This window comes from Peromyscus californicus, unplaced genomic scaffold (genome assembly GCF_007827085.1).
Source record: "Peromyscus californicus insignis strain IS unplaced genomic scaffold, ASM782708v3 Scaffold_11__1_contigs__length_118956290, whole genome shotgun sequence".
Lineage (NCBI taxonomy): Eukaryota > Metazoa > Chordata > Mammalia > Rodentia > Cricetidae > Peromyscus > Peromyscus californicus.
The window spans coordinates 40,443,282-40,467,062 of record NW_026294402.1 but is presented as its reverse complement, the minus strand read 5'-3'; the positions used below and the strand labels follow the sequence as shown (position 1 = coordinate 40,467,062).

The following is a 23,781-nucleotide window of genomic DNA, read 5'->3' as shown; positions in this document are numbered from 1 at the left end:
CATATAAATTTAACAAAATACAAGGAAAATCTATGTCCTGCTGAAAATGATTATGGCAATCAACTGCCTAAAGAAACCGAGCAATGAATGGGTCGAGTGAGAAGCCTGCGCATTTAGCCCCCGCCGAAGGCAGACACACTGAAATTACACTCAAAGGTACTCAAGTAACTGCATTCAAGGAGGGTGGGAGGACCTAAAGAACTGCTCCACTTATTAACCCCTAAAAAATAGAAAAGGCAAGAGAAATCACTGTCTTTTGGGGTGGGTGGGTGGGGTTGAGACAGGGTCTCATTTATCCCAGGCTGGTCTTGAAATGGCTATGTAGCAAATGAGGTCCTTGACAGCTTCCATTTCCCAAACTGGGGTTATAAGCGTGTGCCTGACTCGCTCTTCCTGTCTCTCCTTTCCTCTCCTAGAGGGTCAAACCCAGCGCCCTGAACATGCTGGACAGATGCTCTACCCGAGCTCTATCTCCAGCCCTTTACTACCGTTTTTTGAGATATGAAGCTGTAGGACCACTGGGAACCGGAAGGCTCGTAAATCACTGGCTCAGAAAGGCTCCTTCCTGTATGCTGTTAGAGGTGTTATATTAATGGTGGGCTGTGTGCAGCCTGAGCAAAGAGCCAAAGACTACATAGTTCAGGGTACTTTTAAAGCAAAAACAAAACACCCAGGCCTACCATTAGCAAACTGGTCTTTTCTGTTCAACACTGAGTAAACAGAAATATTATACTTGCTCTCTTATGATCTTTAAGAGAACTGATAAAAGTGTATTTCTAAACTCATAAAAATGAGAACCAGATTGTGGTCTAATAGGGATTTCATGAGAAAGCAGTCTTACAAACTTTTTTATTTTTACATTCTCTTACTCTTTTTGGTTATTGTTGCTGCTTTTGTTCTGAGACAGGTTGTCTCCACATAGCTCTAGCTGCCCTCCTGCCACTGCATCTCAAGTGCTGGGAGTAAAGGTGTATGCCACCGTGCCTGGTGACAGCCTTCTATTCTTAAATTATTTTATCATTTGTGCATGTGTGTGCGTGCAAGCATGAATGCAAGTGTCAGCAAACACATCCCCAAACGCCCACCCTGCCTTTAATTTTAAGTGTCTTGCCAATTTCACACAATACACTAGGGACATCTTTTACATTAGAGTAAAGGGGCATGTTAACCCTTTCTCAACATCAACTGTAGCTGAGGCATCTGTGAGTCTGTGAAAGAATTAGTGAAGCATGGTCTTTGGTAGATTTAGGAAAGACTGTGTAGTAGTTATATCCTCTAATAACTTCAGCAACACACTGAACAAATTATCAATGCCCTTTCAAAATATCCTGAAATAGAAACTACAGTTAAGGGTCTCCGGTTTTCTTTCAGTTATCCTTTGATTGCTTGAGAATTTCGAAACTGTCAGTTTCTACAACTTTAATAAGCCTGAAATTTTCTTTTCTTGTCTTAGGTATTAGTATTATCCAGACTACGAAGTAACAGTTTTTATTTGACCTATTCACATGGGTTTGCATTTGATGGGGAGCAAGTGTATGTCTCTGTTGGCTGGGAAGTGCTCACATCCTCACTGACTTATACTTTATTAAATGCTGTGTCCAGTGTGGTCCCAGAGACAAAGCAATTTGAATTAGTCTTCAAAATTAATTTATGTCTGTTGTGTACATATATGTAGGTGCATGGGCCTGTGTACTTGTGGGAAGCCAGGAGTGATTCCCTCAGACTTGGAGTCACAGGTGTTAGCTAGGTTTGTTACATGGGTGCTGGGATCCCAACTCTGGTCCTCATGGCTGCATGGCAAGCATTCTTAACCAGTGAGTCATCTCTCTGGTCTCCAATATTTCAGATTTTACTTTCCAACCACTTAACATGGATCGGAGTTATTCAGCACCTTCTACATGAGTGTCACATGCCATCCGGGGACACAGCATAGGTCAGGTTCAATTATGATCTGAATTTAGGAGGCCACAACCGTCTTCTCTGGGTCCCAACTCTGCCTGTCAGCCCAGGTGTGAGGGGTAAGACAAACAAAGAGCGTTGGGTCAGGGAGTCAAGAACGGACTGACTGATGAATGCTGGATAAGCACTCTCTCGGGACAGCCAGGCAGTTCCAATCACAGCACAGTGTACCAGTTCTCAGAAACCCAAGGTTTCCAACCTCATCTTTCTTCGATGGTGTCTCAAAACTCTCTTATGGACTGCAAAGGGTCAGTGTCCTCACACTGTACTCACAAAGTGTTTGGATTTCCCACTTTTTTAAAAAAAGCCGCTCTCACTGCACTGAGACCCTGGCTTTCCACTGTCCCTTAAACCTATGCACTCTGGAAATACTTCCAAAGGGCTGGCTTTTCTGTAGCTACCCTGGAGGTCCTTGCTGTCTCCTAACTGCCAACTAAAACAATAACATAGGAGTGGAAACTGTCTCATGGAGCCCATTCTGGGAGTGACATTTAAAGGGGAAAGTTTCCAACTTCCTTAGGTTAAAGAAAATAAGTTTCCACAATTTTCAAAACATCCTCACAACGTCTGAAATTTGAAAACACTTTTCTTTAGGGAGTAAGTCAGCTATGTTTAATGTTTTTCTTAGATACATATATTTTTTAAAAAACACAAATCTCACTATTTAATCTTTGGAAACAAGACTTACATTGCTTTCAAGAATTAAACAAGAACGCTGCAAAGAAATTTATGTTTACTGTTGATGGCTAAACATAATTCCTATTCCAAACAAATATTCGATGAGAAGTTCCTTCTCGATGGTTCAGATATCCAACTGCCTCCATGTCCTGGAAATTCTCCTTCCTTGTCCCTGTGTTCGTCACCCTTCCCACTCCCTGTGCCTGCTGCCACCATCCTCATGTAGGACCTTACCACTTTACAGCATTTTTAAGCAGTCCTATTACCTTCCTGTCCTTTCTCCCCAAACCTTTTTCTCTCTATCCATCCTGAAGTTGGCTTATTATGTCTTAATAGTGAAGCACTTTCAAAATCTAGTGCAGGAAAATCTATTTCTTATATGTGGTTCCCACACCTTTTGACAAATGCACTGCACATGCCCAGTGCATCCACCTGTATCATGCATGACACACGTGTGGAGGTCAGAACTTTGGGGAGTTGGTTCTTTCCTTCTACCTTGTTTCTGAGGCAGAGTCTCTCTTGATTCTGCTGCACTGTGAACTCCTAACAGGCTAGCCAACCCACTAGCTTCCCAGTGATCCTTCTGTTTCTGCCTCCCACCTCACTGTAGGAGTCCCAGGATCAAAGATAAGACCCATCCCATGTCTTGCTTGCAAATGTGCCATGCACATTCTATTGCCCTTATGCCTCGGCTTCCCAGCAGAACCAGAGTAAAATCCCACCTCCTACCATGTGCAACTGGCTCTTACCATTTCTGTCCCCTTAACTCCTTCCAGGTTCCCTCTTTTTATCTCTAGCCATGTTGACCTTCTTTTTCCTTACTGACCTCTCTCTTTCAGCTTTTGCATTGTTGTCCAGATTAAAATAGGATCTCTGCCACAAATCATCCTGTTACATTATCAGATTGCATCTTTCCCAGTCTTTATTAAGAGTTGTATATCTCTTCTCATCAGAGTGATCGTGGAAGGGACAGCTTCATCTGTTGCTGCATCCTGAGGGTCTCAGTGCCTACACAGCAGGTACTTCATCCACATTCGCTGACTGAGCCTCTTGAAGTTTCCCCTCTACCCTCTTGATCCCACATCCTTCAAGCCTTACCTCAAATGTTACATCTTGAGTATAGTATTTATGTCTTTACAGGCATTAGCATGAAACCTGAATCAATAAAGCTATTGAGGGTCTTTTTTTCTTTTTCTTTACTGTGTCTCAGGCTTCTTTATGTAAGAACAAAATGATGAGTGATGGGCTCACGATCAGTGGCATCACTTAACTTCGTCTTCCCTCCATTGCCTCCCTTACAATTCCTCCCCCCCAAGCCCCGCCCCCCAATCCCTCCTCAGCAAATGAAGAACTTAATCTCAAAGCCATGGTAGCACAGACTCCAGGTTCTCTTGGTCTATCTTCTTCCCTTTCCCTCTGCTCACCCCATCTCTGGGCAGGGCTGGTGCCTCAGTTTGAATGCATAGGAGAGCCCAAAGCAGAGACAGGAACAGAAGGAAAGGAAGGATTCAGCCTCAGTAAAAGGGACCTAAGAGTAGAGCGTAGTGAAGTGAGGGCTCCTGTAACCTAGGGCACCAAAATGGGGCTCGGGTGGATACAGAAGAAAGAATACAGGTCCCCCGGGAAAGGAGACCCTGCAGCCTCATACTTCTCTCATTGAGAACAATTAGTGTTTGCTCGTCTACCCTTGTGGTGCCGGCTACAGAGTCACACTGGACCACATCCTTCTCCAGCCCATACTGCTTGGTGCGGATGCTGATGTGCTGCAGGATGGGCTTCAGGCATTGCAGAAACATGTTCCCCAGGTTTCCCCCATGCAGTTCTCAGCGCTTCTCTGCTTTCTCCTGTGGGCCTACACCAGGGTCTCTGCTTTGCACATCTCCTGAAAGTTCTCAGCTTCTTCCAACCACTTCTCCGCAGGGGCCACAGCTAACACATGTTGGAGATGGCCACCTAGCTGAACACCTTTCCAAAGAGAATGTCCAGGGTGAGCTTCATGTCACTTGGGTGTACCCCAAGGTGATCCTCTTCTGCTTCCAGGGCTTGGCAAACTGCTCTAGTTCCTTCTGCAGGGCCTTCATGTGCTGGGAGTCCTTGGGAATTGATTCCACCTCCTCCAACTTCACAGTACTGAGGTGGACAGTACAGGGCCCAGTGGAGGCCCCCTCCGAGTTGCTCCCCACTCTGTCTCCTGCGTGTCCCTCAGGATGCAGTCTCCAGGCCAACTTGAGGCATTAGGCCCAGTCCAACTTGAGGTCTACCGTATGTTATCCCTCCACAGAACTCATATGGCAGGGGACATGAGGAGCTCCCCAATACCTCTAAGCCTGGTCCAACCTGTGGCCCAATTTCAGGCTCTCCTGAGGGTCTTGGAAGCTTAGCCATGTCCATGGAGACAACCAGCATGGCTCCAGCCCTCCTGGCCCATCACTTCCATCTGGTAGGGATACAAAGTCTGAAGCCAAGTGTCTGGCCATGGGAGAGGTGGGCACCCCAAGCAGGGGGTCTGATTATTAAGGTTCTTCTCCACAGTAGGTGTGTGCTAATGAAGTGGCGTGAGGCAGCAAACAGAATGCACTTAGGGATCCTGTAGATTCCCAGGGTGCTGGAGTTTTATAAACTTAAGCCTATGAAAGCGCGTGGTGATTACAACATATCATTAACGGGGCAACACGTCACAGTTTGCCTAGTAGTATGTCTCTGTCACATGGAACTGTAACTTGGTAGCTGAAGTGATTAAACACAGCCAAGGATGTGGGCTGTGTGCTGAAAGTCACCCTGTGTTCCCTTGACTGCCTCTCTACAGAACCTCACACATCTGAAACACGAAAAACAGAGTTAGGTTAAAGGCTAAGAATCCACCGGAAGTCTGCTAGGATGCGGGTCCTCAGAAATTCATTTTGGAAGTTCAAACCTCTGGAAGAGGAAAGAGCTCTAATGTTTCTCAAATACACTGTATTTATATACACGAAAGCGTTAAGTGATACATGCAAAAGTTCTTGTGTAACACAATTCTGCTATTTTCTAACTGTCAGTGGTCTGAATGTTTGGGGCCCTAGTGGACCTCAGATCCTTGTGGGCAAGAATCACCTTTCACATTCTGTTTGCTCCTGAGCAGCCTGAACAAGGAGCCTTTTGAAACAATGGCTGAGGCCCCAGCTAACCAGACGTTTCCTTAGCTCCAGATTTTGCAACTCTGCCTGAAAGTGCTGGAGTCTAACTAGGGGCCTTCATAATAAACACCACTAAAGAGAGTCTACAGAAGACAGGTTTGTTACTGTCATAAGAAGAATTTTTAAATTCTACAGCCAGGAAGAAACAACTGTACAGTGAATTTTCCTTCTCTCTAGAAATAGATGCAGAAAAATTAATAGACATAAAAAACTGGGAAGTATGAAACCATGGTTGACTCTTCTAGTAGCTATCCATGAGTCTACCTGCACACCAAGGGACTATATCTTTCACTAGGGCCAGCACTAGACTAGCATGGACACTTAGGATAGCTTATGTTTTAATAGTATCAACTACTAAACATGTATTATCACGGTAATTCATTAAAAAAGTGAAAATAATATAAACAAAACCAGAAAAACTTACTCATTTTCTACAATGAACACAATCTTGTTTTTTATTTGAGGTAGGATTCCACTTTGCAGTCTTGGCCTGGAATTCACTATGTAGCTAAGGCTAGTCTTGAATTTATAGCAAGCCTCCTGCCTCTGCATCCAAGTGTAACAGTTATAGATATGAACAACTACATCCAGCTGATATATGCTTTAAAAATTTTTTTAGCTGGGTGGTGGTGGCAGCGGTACACACCTTTAATCCCAGTACTTGGGAGGCAGAGGCAGGCAGATCTGTGAGTTCCAGGATAGCCTGATCTACAGAGTGAGTTCCAGGACAGCCAAGGCAACACAGAGAAACCCTATCTCAAACAACCAAATATATATATATATATATATATATAGGCATGGTGACACTCAGGAGGCAGAGGCAGGTAAGTCTCTGTGAGCTCAAGGCCAGCCTGATCTACATAGAGCCAGGCCCACATAGTAAGACCTGCCTCAAAAAATTTTTTTTATAATTATTTATTTATTGGGGCAGGCAATACATCTGTAACATGTGTGTGGAGACCAGAGGACAACTTTCCAGGGTCAGTTTCTTCCTTCCATGGGTGTCCTGGGGATGGAACTCAGGTCATCAAACTTGGCAGCAAGTACCTTGATCAGCTAAGTCACCAGAATGCTTTTAAAACCAAAACCACTTGGGTAAATATTGGCATAAAAATGTTAATTTCTTATGTTTCTTAATTGGAATTTTTATTAGTCCCAAATTAAGTTGCTCCTTAACATAAATGGTTTAAAAATGAGCTGTTAAAGACTGGGGAATCCCTTTCGGGTGGTTTCAAGGACTGAACTCAGAACCTAATTCATGCTAGGTAAGCATTCTCCAGCTGAACATTTCCCATTCTTTTTATTTTTTGAGATAGGGTCTTAACAAGTTGCCCACGCTGGCCTCAAACTCAAAATCCTCCTACCTTAGCCTACCTAGTGGCTAAGACTGTAGGTGTGCCCCAGGACTAATACCACCTTAATACAATGAACCAAACACTTTGTTTTCCAGGCAGAGACGGTGGCAGATACCTACAATACAAGCTATCTGCGAGACTGAAATAGGAGGCTCTTGAGTTAGAGGCCAGTCTGAGCTATATAAAAAGACTCTTTCCTTTAACACCTCCCCCCAACACACACCCTCACACACACACACACACACACACACCTACACACACCCCAAAACAGACAACAACTCATTTTCTCTCTTGGACGTGTCTTTCATACACAATGGCTTCTTCTTAAGGCCTCTAATATGGTATCAAAAATGACCATTGAAAAGACCATGGCTCTAATAGCTGATTTTGGCTCTTAAAACTAAAGTTGGTTTCATATCTTATCAACAATATCCTATCAAAACCATCCAACCCACTCGGTACTTAGTCATGTTCTATCTGGCCTCCACTAAGGTATTCTTGCAGTCATCCTTTAGGGTTCTAGGAGGATGTGGCATATACAAAAGAGAATTCTAATACATGTGCAAAAAAAGGGCACGCAAAAGAAAGACTTCATGAGCACTCATTTCTAGATAAACAGTAGACATTGGAGCAGACCGTGAACTAGAGTCCCAATTTAGTCTTTGTTTTGCTCTGAAAACAAATACTAAAAATGTAAACACAAAATGAACTTTAAAACTGTGCCCAAGTGTATGTGTTAAAACACAGAGGGCATAAGGCTGGCTGCCAATACCCCAGCAGTCTTCGATGATGCGCCAGCAGACACTTCTACTGTGACTCCTTGAATTTGTTTCAACTACTTAAAAACAAAATTGAAAATCACCTTGCCCTAATATTTCAGTAATTTCTAGTTTCAATGATCAGTGATGTCAGATTTTATTCTCAGATTGTCCATGGAAAAACTCAATGACACAGGAAGTTTCCATAATCAGAATGGATCTAAAGTGGGAATCACAAACCATGGAAGAGTAAAAACAATGTAAGACAAACACATAAAAACACACTTTAACCTTAGGTTATATATGCAGAATAAAACTGTAAACTATAAAGAGGGGCTTTAAACTATTTTAATAATCCAAGGGGCCTAGGGATGACACTGTGATGGACCTGAATAATGCCCTCCAAACACATCTGTGTTCCAATCACCCCCTATTTGTGAATGCATTACATTACATGGAAAAAGGAGCTCTGTGTGCAAGTGACCAAATTAACAATCGTAAGCTGCAGAGGTGGCCTTGGATCATCTAGGAGGACCTGATGTAATGACAGGACTCCCTACACTATGGCAGAATCAGGAGGAACAAAGTCACCACAACGGAAGATGACGGGAGAGTGCCATGAGGATGGGGCCTACGTCAAGGAAGTCACCTCTTCAAGGTGAAATAGGGCAGGAATCTGCACTGTCCCTTTGGGTCCTCCAGGAAGCAGGCCTGCTCAAACCCAGATGTTAGCCTTGAAGGCATGTTTTGGACTACTGGCTTCCAGAACTGACATGGAAAACCACTGTACGTGGAACCATGGAGTTTGTGCTTATCTGTTTCACTAACAGGAAGCCTGCTGCACTTTACAGTTTTTAAGGTGAGTCTTGCCATACATGCCAGGCTGTCCTCAAACTCAAGGTCCTCCTGCCTCTGTCTCCCTTGTACCACACTTCTGAGTTCTGTGAGCTTTGGCAGGCTTTATTAATAATTAATTTCATTGAAGCTACAAAAAATAATTACAAAAGAGGGTTTGAAATTGCCAGGTCTTTCCACACCCCAACCCTATGAGAAGGGCTGCAACGGCCATAAAGACAAAGGAAAAGCAGGGTTTCCTGTGAAGTATCGTCCTTTGACGGGCTGAGGCAGGGTGACGGAGAGGGCCTGGGTTAGCCTCAGCCCCAAGAGAACCTTGGCTTCCTGCTGCTATGTCGGGCCTGGCGCAACACAGAGACAAACCATGTGAAGTTCTGAACAAGAGTACAGTCATCAGTCTGAGATAAGGACAGAGCTAGGTGACACTAGAACAGAATAGGTATGTCCACACCTAAGAGACAGACACGTCGCAGCTGGCAGGTGCTTGCTTAGGGCCTTTGATCTGGAACAATATACAAATCTGAATTCTCAACTCCTGCCCTACTTAGCAGAAAATCTGAGAAGAGCTCTTGACTCCTTGGCTTTTCAAGGCAATTATATTGTAACAATACTTCAGTTTTCAGCATGAGCCACTCTGGTTTCCCTCTGGGAGATAAGGGACATACAATGTAACACTAGAAACTGTCCAAGAACAGAAAATACCTATGTTTCTATTTATAGCTGCTGTGACCTTGCTTTCTCCTAATCAGTAGGAGATGAGCTTGTATCTGTCAGGCAAATGCTGACAGGTCAGTGCAACAAGTGTAAGCCACTAAGAGAAATGTAGAGAAGTTAGGTGGGCAGACTAGGGCAATAGGAGATAGAAGGCTGGACAGGGAAAAAGGGCTCATACTAGCACCCTTAGTGAATGTATTATGAGATCTGGATACATGTATTTATATATGTGGGAGGAGAAAATACTCAGAAAGATCTCAATAGGCCCTAAACAACCTTTTCACATCTTAAGAGATAAGCAGGTTTAAATAAACATTATATTCTGCTTTGGGGGCATTGTAAGAGCTATTCTTACAATACAATTACAAATACAGCCTGTAGAGTAAGTACACTCTACGTCCATGGTGGTACAAATCAACCTTTGCAATAGAAGCTGAACACTTAATTTTAGCAGTTTTCCTTTCTACTTTAAAAAAATATATTTTAGCCAGGCAGTGGTGGTGCATGAGTTTAATCCCAGCACTCGGGAGGCAGAGGCAGGTGGACTGAGGCCAGAATGGTCTACAGAGCAAGATCCAGGACAGCCAGGACTGTTCTTATATAGAGAAACCCTGCCTTGGGAAACAAACAAACAAACAACAACAACAACAAAATTTATTCTTCATTATTTACAAAGGACTTATCAAACAAAGTAACAGAATTTGAAAAACTACATCTTCCTTTCTTCCTAAAGAGTTCCTGCTAATACTATATTTTAAAATGTACTTTCAAAGTTTACTAATTTTCAGGTTATTAAAGCAAAGTCTGGGTGCAAGTGTAGCTCAGTGGTATCTTCAGCATGCAGGAACTGGAGTTCAGTACCCAGCTCTATGTGTGTGTGTACTCAGGAATGAGGGTTTTGTTTTGTTTCTCAAGATGGAATTTCTCTGTATAGCCCCGGCTGTCCTGGAACTTGCTCTGTAGCCCAGGCTGGCCTCAAACTCACAGAGATCTAGTGTGCCTCTGCCTCCCAAGTGCTGGGATTAAAGGTGTACACCACCATCACCTAATTTTTTTTTTAAAAAAAGCCTAAAATGTCCCTGCTTTCACCATGTTTTTTTAAAATAAGGAGCTCTTGTCCCTTGCTCTAAGAACGTTGACTGAGGAGCTCCTCCATCCTCTCTCCTGTCTTCACTACACACATTCAGCACACACCTCACCTGCTATTTTGATATTCAGATTGGCATCCAGAAGCAAATTTTCAGCTTTTAAATCACGATGAACGATATTCCGACAGTGGCAAAAATACACAGCTGTGACGATCTGTTTGAATTTCCGCCGAGCTTCCTTCTCTGCCATTCTTCCATGGGCCACCAGATGGTCTGTGATGAACAAGAGCAGGGTCAGTACCTAACCAAGATGCTGGCAAAATCCCCAGGCAGCTTAAGGAGGCAAGTGAAGCACCCATCTGACAACAGAGTTCCAAAGTGAACAGAGGGGCTGGAGAGATGGCTCAGTGGTTAAGAGCAGAGACTGCTCTTGCAGAGGACCCGGGTTCAGTTCCCAGCACACACATGGTGGCTCATAACCATCTATGATCCCAATTCCAGGAGATCTGATGCCTTCTTCTGACCTCCACGGGTACCAGGTATGCATGTGGTACATGTATACACACACACACACACACACACACACACACACACACACACACACGGTGCACTTATACACATAAAATAAATATAAAGCAAACCAACAAACAAAACCTGAACAGAGCTGAAGGAGAACAAGGAACATTCCTGTGCACATCCATAAAAACTCACCAAAAACTAAGAACCCAAACCACTCTAAGCCTGAGCCTGCTGTGATGAGGGTGTGTAAGAGTACACATTGCACCACCATAAGAAAAAAGTGTTTGCAGGGCTTAGTGTTATTTTTCAAGAATCGTAACACTTAACACATTCCTTTTCATAACCCCACTGCAAAGATTCCATGTACATAAGCAAATCCACATGAAGATAGCATCAGAAGCATTTCCTGTGTTTGAAGAGTGACAAAAAGCAGAGTCATAGCAATCAATCATCTCAGAACAGAGTGGACGCACGAGGCAGGAGACTGGCTTTCTGTGGGGCTCTGTCCAGGCTGACATCTCCTACTTTCTTAAAGTCCTATAATTTGACATAAAAACACATTTCTTTGGTCACTTACCAATGCATATACATCTTTATATCTGAATATGCTGTTCTTAGAACTACGATATTAATTATTACAGATAATATTAACTGAAAACCAAGGTTTCTACCAAGAAAAAAAAAAGATCAATAGCCGAGTTGCTAGGATAGAGGGGAAAAAGCAAACAACAAACAAACAAACAACAGAAAACCTCACTGTGACAGGCTCTGTAGAGATCAGGCTGTCCTCAAGACCGAAAAGCAATTTGATTGCCCCATAATCATCATAGCGAGCTTTAGAAGTACATTCCTATAAGGCACTAGGTTGATACTGAGCCGATGGAACACACACCTTAACCTAGCTGTACATCATGACAGCTGCCCAGATTAAGAGTGGATACTGGCTGGGCATGGCGGGAACTGGACATCCACCAGAGGCAGGACACTAGATTTTAAGTGATCACTCTCTAACAGTACCTGTTCCCTGACCCCCTCCTCCCTTTCCCTAAGAGAGGTCTAATTATTCTAATAATATGTTTTAGTTGCTAAACTTAGTCTAATTAAAGAGCTTTGAGGAGACTGCTCTTCTTGAGAAACATAAGACTAAACTCCTCTGAAGGGTTACCACCAGAGAAGCTCATTTGGCCAAGCCACCCACTAATTAAAATGCCCAGAGACATTCGTCTGGCTGTAAACACTAATTACCAAAACACATCAAAGCGTCTTAAACACGACAGAATGATTAATTCTGTGATTTCCAAAATAAGTGATTTTCTTTCACTTAAAAAAACTTCTTTATAAATGTCTAAGTACCTTATTTTCTAAAACTATTGGAAAGTTCTCAAAATTGTTGTAGGGGCCAGCTGGTGGAATGCAGCCTAGCTCTGTTTTATCTTCACAATGACACATTGGTTGTCCCTGGACAAAACATTTACACTGCCAATACCCCTGGCTCCCAGCCTGCTAAATGGAATCAACTTTCACATGCCAGGACCAGTGAAAAGCTCCTGCATTTGAGGATAAACTTGTACTTTGTTTGAGTTATCACATATGACAAAACTTGAATTTTCAAAGACATTTTAAAACACATTTTACATGTTTTAAAGGTTCACTCAGTGCCATGCAGGGAATATTTCAGCATTTTGTTAATGGAGCTCCAAGCTCTCCAACAGTCTGTGGTGCTTCCCAGAACTATTCTGCATGCCAGCCATCGCTGTTCAGGGTCCTGGGTGGAAGGCATTAGTGGCAGCATACTGGGTAGACTGGGATCTGCACACCACACAGAACTGCAACGACAATCATCCCCACACTGTTCCTGTAATTGGGGACAACTGTGACTATCACTTCTTCAAGGGTTTTCCTCCTGGTTCAGCACTTACGCCCACGCTGCTCTTAGCTGGTGCTCTGTGCTCTTCACCTTCAGCACTGTCTTAGGGCTCAGGCTCGCTCACACCGGAGCGTCAGCTTTTCTTTCCATCCACTGGATCCCCCCACCCATTAGTTTGCTCTCAGTCTAAGGTCAGGTGGGTGTGCCGGGAAACCAACAGCCTGCAGTTTCAGTCCCTGCAGAGACCTGCCTTTCGGTGGCCTTCTGACAAATGGTTGCTTTATAGTCCTATATGCTCAGGAGGCAAGAAGCAAAAGCTCAAGTCCAGATGGGCTATGTAACCTCTAGTGGAGAAATGCAGAGTAGTAGCCCAGCCTACACTTACGCAGTCACAGCGTCTGAATCAACACTGGGGTACTTTCACACAGCGGGTCCTGAATCCACTCAACGGTCAAAGAAAAACACAATCTGATCTTTGTCAGGACTGCAGCTATAAGGAACTCAGAAGAGCCACTGTACTTCCTCCAAGCCTTGGATGAGCTGGGTCTCCTACGTCTTAGCTTCCAATACCAGCTCTATAGAACCACTCAGCTCAACTGTCCCCAGGAACCTAGCTTCTGATAGTCTAGATTCTTGCCCTTCCTCCAACCTAGGCAGACATCAAGGAGACACCTGCTGTGTAGAGTCAGTCACACAGACCCTTTTCATCCCAGTTTGCCACTTACTGTAGAAATGCAGGACTGATGTAAAGTTTTCTTCTACTGCAGCATGGCTCCGGACAGCCAAGGCACAAGACAGGGTACGTCTCCATGTGGAGTCCGGGTTCTTCTCCTCACTTGCCAATCATCCTAGGTCACTTGGCTCTGGACTTCTTTCCACGTCATCTGTTCTCTCCCCATTAAGTTTTGCAAATGCTAGTGACACTCTGAGGCTCACACACCCTCCAAGAATAATCACTGACTTCTGCAGTTCAAAAAGCACTACAGCATTAGCACATAAACCTGCCTCAGAAGTCACTCGAATTTTGTCCCAGTCTCCTGGGACATGAGGAGGGGGTGGGATCCCTTGTGGTATATTCAGGTTCTAACCTTTCAAAGAACAGAAACACACATAGGCGGGTCTTTGCTTTCCTAGGTCAGCTTCACGGGAGTCTGTGACGTATGCCACTAATGGGACAGTGGCAGAGAGCTAACATTTCTTAAAATAAGTCACTTTTCCACTCCGTGCAGACTGTCTCCAATCGTCACCACTTGGAGCTGATAGAAACCACTGCAGGTCAAGCAATGAGCAGAAAGTGCATTCCCAGGATGAAAGGTGAGCCTAGCCTAGCTGGGGGAAGGTATCCTCTGCGGGTCTCCTGTGGCTACCTGAAAACATGTCTGCCCATTCCAGGCTAACCATAACCAGCAGCTCTTTACTTTGCCACTTGGTTCTATCATTTCTTCTTCCTACACCCATGGAAACGGCTTCCTGTTTATCAAACAAATGCTCCTTTCCAAAAGAGCCAGGGCAGGCCAATATAACCCGCAAGCAGGTTAAGGAAAGAGAGCGCTCACTCTGCTACCCTGCTGCCCTCTACCTTGAAGGTCAGGCTGCTTCAGGGTAGAGGAAGCGGGTTTGCTGCTCTGTTTCCTGGCTGAACCTCCATCCAGCACACAGCAGGCTCCTCGGCATGCACTCCTCAGAGTGCTTCTTACAGCCTCTCTATCCTGCTAGTGGTCTAGATCAAGGGCTTGTGTGCTGTGTCTTTCTTCTCCCAGACTCACCATCCAACTCATCAACACAATCTACTAACTCCTCCCCCAAAAGGACCTAGAATCCAGCTAGTCCTCACTCTTGTCTCCACCCTTTCTAGAGTCACAAACTGGGGTGGACAGCCACCACCTAGTTCCCAGATAATTGAGATCTTCTGCCATTACTCCCAAGCATTATCTGCAATTCTGCCCCAAGTTCCCTGAATCGGTTCTCTGAACAGTCACAAGGCATTGATACAAACAGGTCTCCTGTGCCTTCACAGTCTCCCTCAATGGCGACATCTTACGCGATTTGAGAGCAGTTGCAGCACCCAGACTCTGACATGGGTCTGATGTGCACAGTCTGTGTTGCTTTATCACCATGCAGATGTGCAGCTTTCCCGCTGTAATCAAGATGCAGCACTACCTGCAGCTAATTCTTTCTGAGAAGTTACCCCTTGGTGAGAATGTCTACACAGATGCACACAAGTGTAAATAAGCTTGTCTTTCCTCCTGGCTCCAAAAGATACAAAAATATTCTTCTACCCCAGAGTTTTCCCTGCACTATGCGGGCATGGTCAAACACAGAAGCAGTACTCTTTTCAAATTTTATTTAACTTTATTTTATGTGCATTGGTGTGAAGGTGTCAGACCCCCTGGAACTGGAGTTACAGACAGCTGTGAGCTGCCATGTGGATGCTGGGAATTGAACCCAGGTCCTCTGGAAGAGCAGCCAGTGCTCTTAACTACTGAGCCATCCCTCCAGCCCTCCAGCCCCTGGAAGCAGTACTCTTGCCTTAGGAACCTCTCTGTTCTTTCCTTTCTTTCTCCCAGTAATATGTGAACTTTCCCAGTATTACAGCTTCTCCCCGAGTCCTGACTTGACGGCACTTGTTATTTTATCGTATGTGTTTGAGTGTTTTAGTGGCATGTTTATCTATGTGCCGTGTGCATGCCCACACAAGCCAGAAGAGGGCAGCAGATCCCCTGCACAGGAGTTACAGAAGGTTGTGAGAAACCATGTGAGTGCTGAGAACTGAACTCTGGTCCCTCCCCCACAAGAGCAGCATATGAGACAACTCTCCACTGCTCCCCCACCTTACTTGTCACACTTGATTATCTTCTAACTAATTACGTATCTGTGCATCCTCTGTGCATTGCTGTTTCTTGCACTTGATACAGTATCCGGCACACATGAAGCACTTCACATATACGTATTGTTTGGAGAACAACGATAAGGGAAATACCAACTAATTCAAGTGCAACTTTTCACTACTCTCAGTCTGTGGGTGCAGAACCCACCAGTCCAGAGGCTGACTGACTACACTGATTTTTAAAACATTCACTTTTTACTCATTTACAAACCTTGCCACTAAGTATGGTTTGTAAACTAAGGGCATTTTATGTTCTTTTTAAGTGCTAGCCTTTTGATACCAAGCCCATTTACAACAATGTATAAAGAATGACTGATTTTTATAGGGCTCCTTAAAAAGTATCTCCAAGGGTTGGGGATTTAGCTCAGTGGTAGAGCACTTGCCTAGCAAGCGCAAGGCCCTGGGTTCAGTCCTCAGCTCCAGAAAAAAAAGTATCTCCAAAGTACAAGGCCAGGTGGCTCGTGATAAAGCACCCCATATTCTTTTTTTTTTTTTTTAAGATTTATTTATTTATTATGTATACAGAAGCGGATGCTAGATCTCATTACAGATGGCTGTGAGCCACCATGTGGGTGCTGGCAGTGTTCAAGACAGGCCTGAGATCTTGTTCGAATGCAAAGAAGGTATTGAGAAGTCTACTTGATAAGGTCCCTCAGTGGACTAATTTGAGTAGCAGAGAATAATGACGCAGGACAGAGGTGTAGTCCAGTGGGAGAGAGAAAAGAGAAAGGGAGAAGATTAGTGGGGGAGAGAAAGAATAAAACTTCAGTGAACTAAAGCACACCAGACACAGTCAAGTTCATAGACTCAGTCTTATTAGAAAAGAAAGAAAATCAACCACAGTGGGCCCCACTGGAGACTGCTAGGGTACCAACCTGTCAGAAATTTGATACATGATCATTTACCTTGCTACAGTTTCTAAACAGGTTTTAAAGCAAAGGTCTTTAACAAATGTAGAAAGCATGAAACAATTAGGACCAGTTCACAACTTCTGGAAACGAATTTTATTTAAGACAAGGTCTAACCATGTAGCCCAAGCTGACTTGAAATCAAGCTTGCTAAGTAACCAAGTCTAGCCATAAACGCCTGACTGTCCTACGTCAACATCTAGAGTGTCAGGCCTGCTATGAGGATCCACCTCCACTTTGTTTCTTTGCATGAAACGATGTTTCTGGGTGATCATGTAAGAGGTGCAGCTTGGACAACTGGACAAGATCAAGAGAAAACCCTGAAAGAAATGCATTACAGGAACACACCTAAACCCTAAAAGAAATGCTTTACAGGAACACACCTAAACCCTCTAAGAAAGGCATTACAGGAACACACCTAAACCCTCTAAGAAAGGCATTACAGGAACACACCTAAACGCTCTAAGAAAGGCATTACAAACCTAAACCTGCAGTTTATCTGAATATCACTAAAAGTAGAAAACCCATCATTATTCAACACCCAAAGTGAAACAACAGAAGAGAGCTAGGAGGTTATGTGGTACGACACAAAATACACATGATCAGTCAAATAGAGGATTTGGACATTTTACGAGACAGCCCAGCTTCTGAAGCAATAGACTACAAAGGAAAACAAACAAACAAACAAAAACTATGGGGCAAGCAGAGAGGGGCTTGCAGATTATAAAAGACATAAGTAAGATAGTCACATATAAAGTCCTAGCATGCTGTAAACAGGCTTAATGGGCTATTCTGGTGAGAGTTTGAAAGACCAAAGTACCAAGTCTTATTGTATCACAATTTTTAAAAACTATAAAAAGATATTTTGGGTGCCCGTAAAATGCTAAATATGCCTGGCTTAAATTATATGACAGTAGGCAATAACTGTTAGTGTTCCTGGCAGTAAGGATAGTATCAGAGGTAAACTCCACATTCACTCTAAGCACAACCTAGGGAAACAGAATCTAAGCAAAGAGAAGTAGGTTAAGAGAGAAAACAGAAAGCTAAGTATGGTGGTGGCTCACACCTTTAATGCCAGCACCCCAGAGGCAGGTGGATCTCTGAGTTCAAGGCCAGCCCGGTCTACAAATCAAGTTCCAGGACAGCCAGGACTGTTACACAGAGAAGCCCTGTCAGAAAGGAAAAAAAAAAAAAAAGAAGAAGAAGAAGAAGAAGAAGAAGAGAGAAAGTGCTTTAAGATGTGGTGTTTTCCCTGCTGGGTTTCGGTCTTACTTTGATCCAATTGTTCTATGCTATGCTCCCATTCTTTTCTTTTGGAATGGGACTGTTTAGTCTGTGCCACTGTGTATTTGAAGTAAGTAACTTGTTTATGATTTTATAGGGGTGTACAGTTAAGAGGCTGCCTCGAGTCTTTTATGACACTCTGACTTTGGACTTTCCAACAACAGTGTAGGAACTGTTAAAAAGACTAGGAGGACTTCGGAAGTGGGACTGAGTATTTGACACTATGGATGGCCATGAATCTCTAGGGCGAAAGCACAGAAGGTTATGGCTTAGAAGTGCTATGCTTGTATATCAAGTCAACAAGAGGGGCTTTATTTACACTGAATATCAAATGGACAGGCTCTGGGATCACCTTGGATGGAAACAAATTTCTATGCGTGTCTGTGAAGGGCTTTCTAGATTAAGTAAAGTTAAATGGAAAGTCCAGCCTAAATACAGAGGGATCTGAGCACCAGCGTTCACCACTGTCTGCCTACTGACTCTGGATGCAATATGGCAGTACCTGTGCCTGCCACCCACTCCCTGCCACGACGAAATGTAAATCAAAATAAACCTTCCTCAAGTTGCTTCTTCTTGGGGATTTTGTTACAGAAACAAGGAAAGTACTAATAGAGAAGAGCAAAGGGAAAGAAAATTGAAAAAGAACATCAAAAAATAGCAAAGAATCAGGCAGGCTGATGTACACCAGCAACAGCAACCCTGGGGACAGAGGCAGAAAGACTGTGAGCTTGAGGCTATCCTGAGCTACATAAGGAGACCCTGTCTCAAAGACAAACAAAAAATTTTAAAAACTCAGCATGGAAATTCTACTCATTGGCCAAGTCCTTAACTCCACACTGATGAAGTAAGGCTAGGAGGTGGGGCTCGCAGGGAGCAGCTGCGGGAAGTCAGAGGAAGCCAGGTCCGTTTAGAGGTTCCAGGCTTCAGAAGATCCTGGAGTTCCGGTTCCAGTTGAAAGGAGCAGCTTTGGTGACTATCCCGGAAAACTATACCCTTGGAATAAGGGCTACCCTGTAAGAGTAAGGGCAAATGAAAACGGAAATGGAACCACCCTAACAAAGCCGAATAGGGCTGCAGCAGGTTGAAGATGCTGGCCTGCAATTTAATTGCCTCACAGAACAAAGTGCCCTACCTAAGGCAGTAATCCCGCATCACTGCAGGGATCGCCCTTCCTGCCAACACTCAGCGAAAAACTACATGAATGGAAAGAAGCAGAACCCACAAGATGGTCAGCAGGGGGAGGAGTTTGCTATTGGGCCTGGAGACTGGAAGGCAACGCCCAAATTCACGTGGTGGAAGGGGATTGGCTGCTACAAGTTGTCCTCTGATCTCCACTTGCATGCCACGGCACAGGCACACACAAAGTAAATGAGATGGATATTTACAAAAAGTCAGCAAAAGCAGAATCTGAGATGATTCGGATGTCTGGAATCAATAGGCAAGGACTCAACTGTCATTGCTACATTAAAGAACACTCAGGAGATGAGCAAAGGGAAGAGAAGAATCTGGAAGGTAAGACACATAATTAATAAACCTAGGCTAAAACTGCAAAGAATCTTAAGAAGTTATTAGGAGCTGAGTGTGAAAGCACATGCCCACACTCCCAGCACTTGGGAGCCTGAGGAAAAAGATTCAGTGTTCAAGGCTAGTCTGGGCAACAGTGAGCCCGTCTCAAAAACAGAAACAAAAAGCAAACAATATCTGTGCCCTTAAAATAGGTATTATGGGGGGCTGGAGAGATGGCTCAGAGGTTAAGAGCACTGACTGTTCTTCCAGAGGTCCTGAGTTCAATTCCCAGCACCCACATGGTGGCTTGCAGCCATCCGTAATGAGATCTGGCGCCCTCTTCTGTATACATAATAAATAAATAAATCTTTAAAATAGGTATTATGATTAAGCTGTTTAAAAACCATTACCTATAAGAAAAACACTAAGCCGGGCGGTGGTGGCGCACGCCTTTAATCCCAGCACTCGGGAGGCAGAGCCAGGCGGATCTCTGTGAGTTCGAGGCCAGCCTGGTCTCCAAAGCGAGTTCCAGGAAAGGCGCAAAGCTACACGGAGAAACCCTGTCTCGAAAAACCAAAAAAAAAAAAGAAAAACACTAAGTATTGATGAGTAAAATAATATACTACTTGAATTTGATTCAAAATATTTAAAATTGAAAAAGTAGAATAGCTGGGAAAAAGAAGAAACACAATCATTAAAATTCTGATAACTGTCAAAACTGGGCAATGAGGAAGGACATCAGGTTATCATAGGATTCTTCTCCCTTACACGTAGTCAAAAATGCTTACAGTGAAAATGGGTTCTCACTTGTGTATCTGTGTTCACTAGTAACAGTGCAAGCATCAAACTGTGGAAACTCAAGGGTCTAGCACCACACGGACAGATGAAATGTGCTGTTGATGATTCTGACACATGGACATCATGTTAAGCGAGATAAGCTGAACCCGAAAGGTCATATACTGTGTGAGTCCATTTACATAACGTCCCTAGAGAAGTTAAACTCAAAAAAGGAAGACTGACGCTTGGGAGGTGCTGTGGGGGGCAAACAGCAAGGCACTGATTAATCGCTACAGAGTTTCCACTCTACAGAACACAAAGTTTACAGATGACGGCACAACAATGTCTAATTAATGTTAATGAAAATGATTAAAATAATTCTGTGTACTGGATATTGTACAATTTTTAAAAAAATGGAATGCCAACTGAAATATCTTCAGGACCTCAAAATTTGAAAATAGACTGAGATGTGATCTATTACTCTCAAATACAAAATTACAATCTCTTTTTAGAAGTCAAATATTCCTAAAGGTTATGATTAAATATCTTTTTATGTCCTTATTACTTGGCCAAGAAAAACTATATTTTCCTAAAAGGGTTAAAAAATAGTTTGGAAAACCCTCAGGAAAAGTATGTATGCACACACATATATGTGTATGTATACACATATACATATACACATACACGTGTGGAACTGACACATACTAAATTCAGCAAAAATACTTGGCTTGGGTATGGTACACATACCCGTAATCCTAGCACTCAGGAGGCTACGGCAGGAAGATGGTGAGTTCAAGTGCAGCCAGGGGCTGAGGAGGTGGCTCAGTCGGGAAAGTGCTTGATGTGCAAGCATGACAACCCGAGTTCAAATCCTCAGAACCCATGTAAAATGTTAGTTTTAATAGATGCCTGTAATCCTACCCCAGGGAAGGTGGAGACAGGAGAATCCTTGGAGCTCACTACCCACCTAGTTCTGTTGAACTGGAGTTCCAGGTCCAGTGAGAGACCTTATTTCAAAACATAGGGTGGAGAGGAAGGAAAACACCCACCACCCTCCTCTGGCCTCTGCGCTTTCGTGCACACTCGGTACAAATAACATCCTGATCAGAAAACTGTGAAGGATATTCTAAGTGAAGACGCTTCCCCAAGCATCTTGGACAGATTACAAATATAAACTAGCTTTGTATGTTATTAAGAAAATAAAAATACAGAATAATGACTGAGAACTAATTGGGGAGGAAATGGTTGTTCTTTGATTCAGAGTGTCCAGATAAACTCAATGGTGTGGTTACTTGCATACATTGCAAAAACTTAGCAAATAGCTAGTCTTTATAATAAAAAAGAATAATTTAGTGGGCAATAGTAGTTGTGTGTATAAAGAATGTGGTTAAAATAACACATTTTTAAAAAGTGAGGGCAATCTAGCACACAGTATGTGCTCAGATGCCTATGTTAATGTCCCTGGAAATCTACTGGGTAACAAGAGTCCTCAACGGAACACTGACCTTATTATCCAGTATACAATGGTTATATGATTTGGTCTTTCCCACCGCCTGCTCTACTAGTAGTCTTTGAATGCTCCATGGCATAAATGAATTGGTTCGTGGAAATTCCAGGGTTTCATGCATGTTGGCACCAATGGGAAGTGTTATCTTAAGACAGTGAGAGTGTTCCTAATAAATCATTTACATTTCAGCAGACTCCTCTTGAATTAGTAATTTACCTTAAATGCCTATGAGTCCTGCAGGCGCCCAACAAGCTTTGACTTGGTAAAGTGGTAGGTTTAATAACACGGGACCTCAGATAGGAAGTCTGAGGAAATGTGCCTCAAGAGATCGTATTGAGGAAGTTTGAATTATGAGTTCAGTGATCTACAGCTTTTCAGCAGAGCTTGGAAGATTAGGCAGAACTGCACTGTCATGGCCGCCCTTTTACGGTGCAGTGGTAAGCAGTGATATTCATTTCAGGATGTCAGCTAGATGAGTAAGCAACACACACTGAATAACCCACTGCAATGTTTCCAAGTCAAGCCTTTAATGTGCTTCCTTTTCTCTGTACAAGCAACTAGAAAATACAAAAACGTGTTTACTCCCTAAGTCCAAAACTCACATAACTAAAGTAAATGAATTGAAAAATATGACAGTTCTCTGCCTGACTGGAAATAGCTACTGTGTGTTAGACACTGCATTAAACAATAAAAGCAAGTCAAGATGGTAATACTGTCAATCAATCTATTTTCATTCACTTATTCTTCTTTCATTCAACAAGTAGTTATTGGGCATGTAGTATCTGTGGGAACTATTCTGAAATTTGACAAGGATCAAAAATTACAAAATCCTGGCTTGGGATATGGCTCAGTAGCATATCATTCGCCAGCATGTGCAAGGCCCTATGTTGAATCTCTAGAACCACAAATGAAAAAACAAAATCCTTACTCTCAAGACATTTTGGGCCAGGCAGTGGTGGTGCATGCCTTTAATCCTAGCACTTGGGAGGCAGAGAGAGGTAGGTTTCTGAGTTCGAGGTGAGCCTGGTCTACAGAGCGAGTTCCAGGACAGCCTGGGCTACACAGAGAAACCCTGTCTCCAAAACAAACAAACAAACAAAAGGGGGGAGAAAAATAAATAAATTTTGGTAAGTTCGGATGTAAGCAAACGAGGGCCAGCGAGATGGCTCTGTAGGTTGTGGAACCCGATGACCTGAGCTCAATCCCGGGAACACACATAAATGTAGAAGGAGAGAAGAGACTCCATAAAGTTGTCTCTGACCTCCAGGTGCACCCAGGGCATTCACACACACACACACACACACACACACACACACACACACACACACACACACACACGCACCATGCACATGTACACACATACAGCATTAAAAAAAATCTCTATGTTAAGGAGTAAATGTGTGACTGAGTATATGGATGAATGCTAATTGATTATAAGAACCAAGAAGAAAATTAAAGCAAAAATGAGATACAGAATAGTAGGCCAGTAGGAAAAACTGAGGTTAAGATAAAGCCGTCTCTAATGAGGTAATGCAGGAAAGCTTCTGAAATAGTGGAGAGAGAAGTGGGAACGGAGAGTTTCACAAAGAAATGGGGCAATATGAAAGTCTTACAGGGGAGCACACTAAACAGCCAAATACAGAAGGAGTTGAGAATCTAGGAGAAGGAGAGTATTAGGAGAAGATCCTACAGATGGGGTTATGTGTTGTAAGCCCTAGTAAGGACCACCTCAGTGAGCAAGCTGCAGAAGAAGCAGCGGGGGAGACAGCATCAGCAGAGATGCCAAGTGCAGTCCAGTCTCCAGGCCCTAGACACGGTCAGCACCCACACAGCTGGGGAGACCAGACGATCTGGGGAGCTCCCTCTGAGCTCAGCACACAGCCCACCCCCGTGGCACAGCGTAGCGTTGTCTTTGCTTGCTAGTCTACCTCTGACACTCAACTCCA

At 43.5% G+C, this 23,781-nt stretch overlaps 1 protein-coding gene and 1 pseudogene across 1 annotated transcript in view; both read right to left on the bottom strand.

The window, feature by feature from the left end:
• Sik3 (SIK family kinase 3) overlaps window positions 1-23,781 on the bottom strand; it is a 223,569-nt gene that overhangs the window by 65,701 nt on the left and 134,087 nt on the right. Inside the window, 1 exon segment of the mRNA XM_052759044.1 lies at window positions 10,692-10,853. Coding sequence (XP_052615004.1) covers window positions 10,692-10,853 — 162 coding nt within the window.
• LOC128123102 (POU domain, class 5, transcription factor 1-like) lies at window positions 294-10,685 on the bottom strand (annotated as a pseudogene).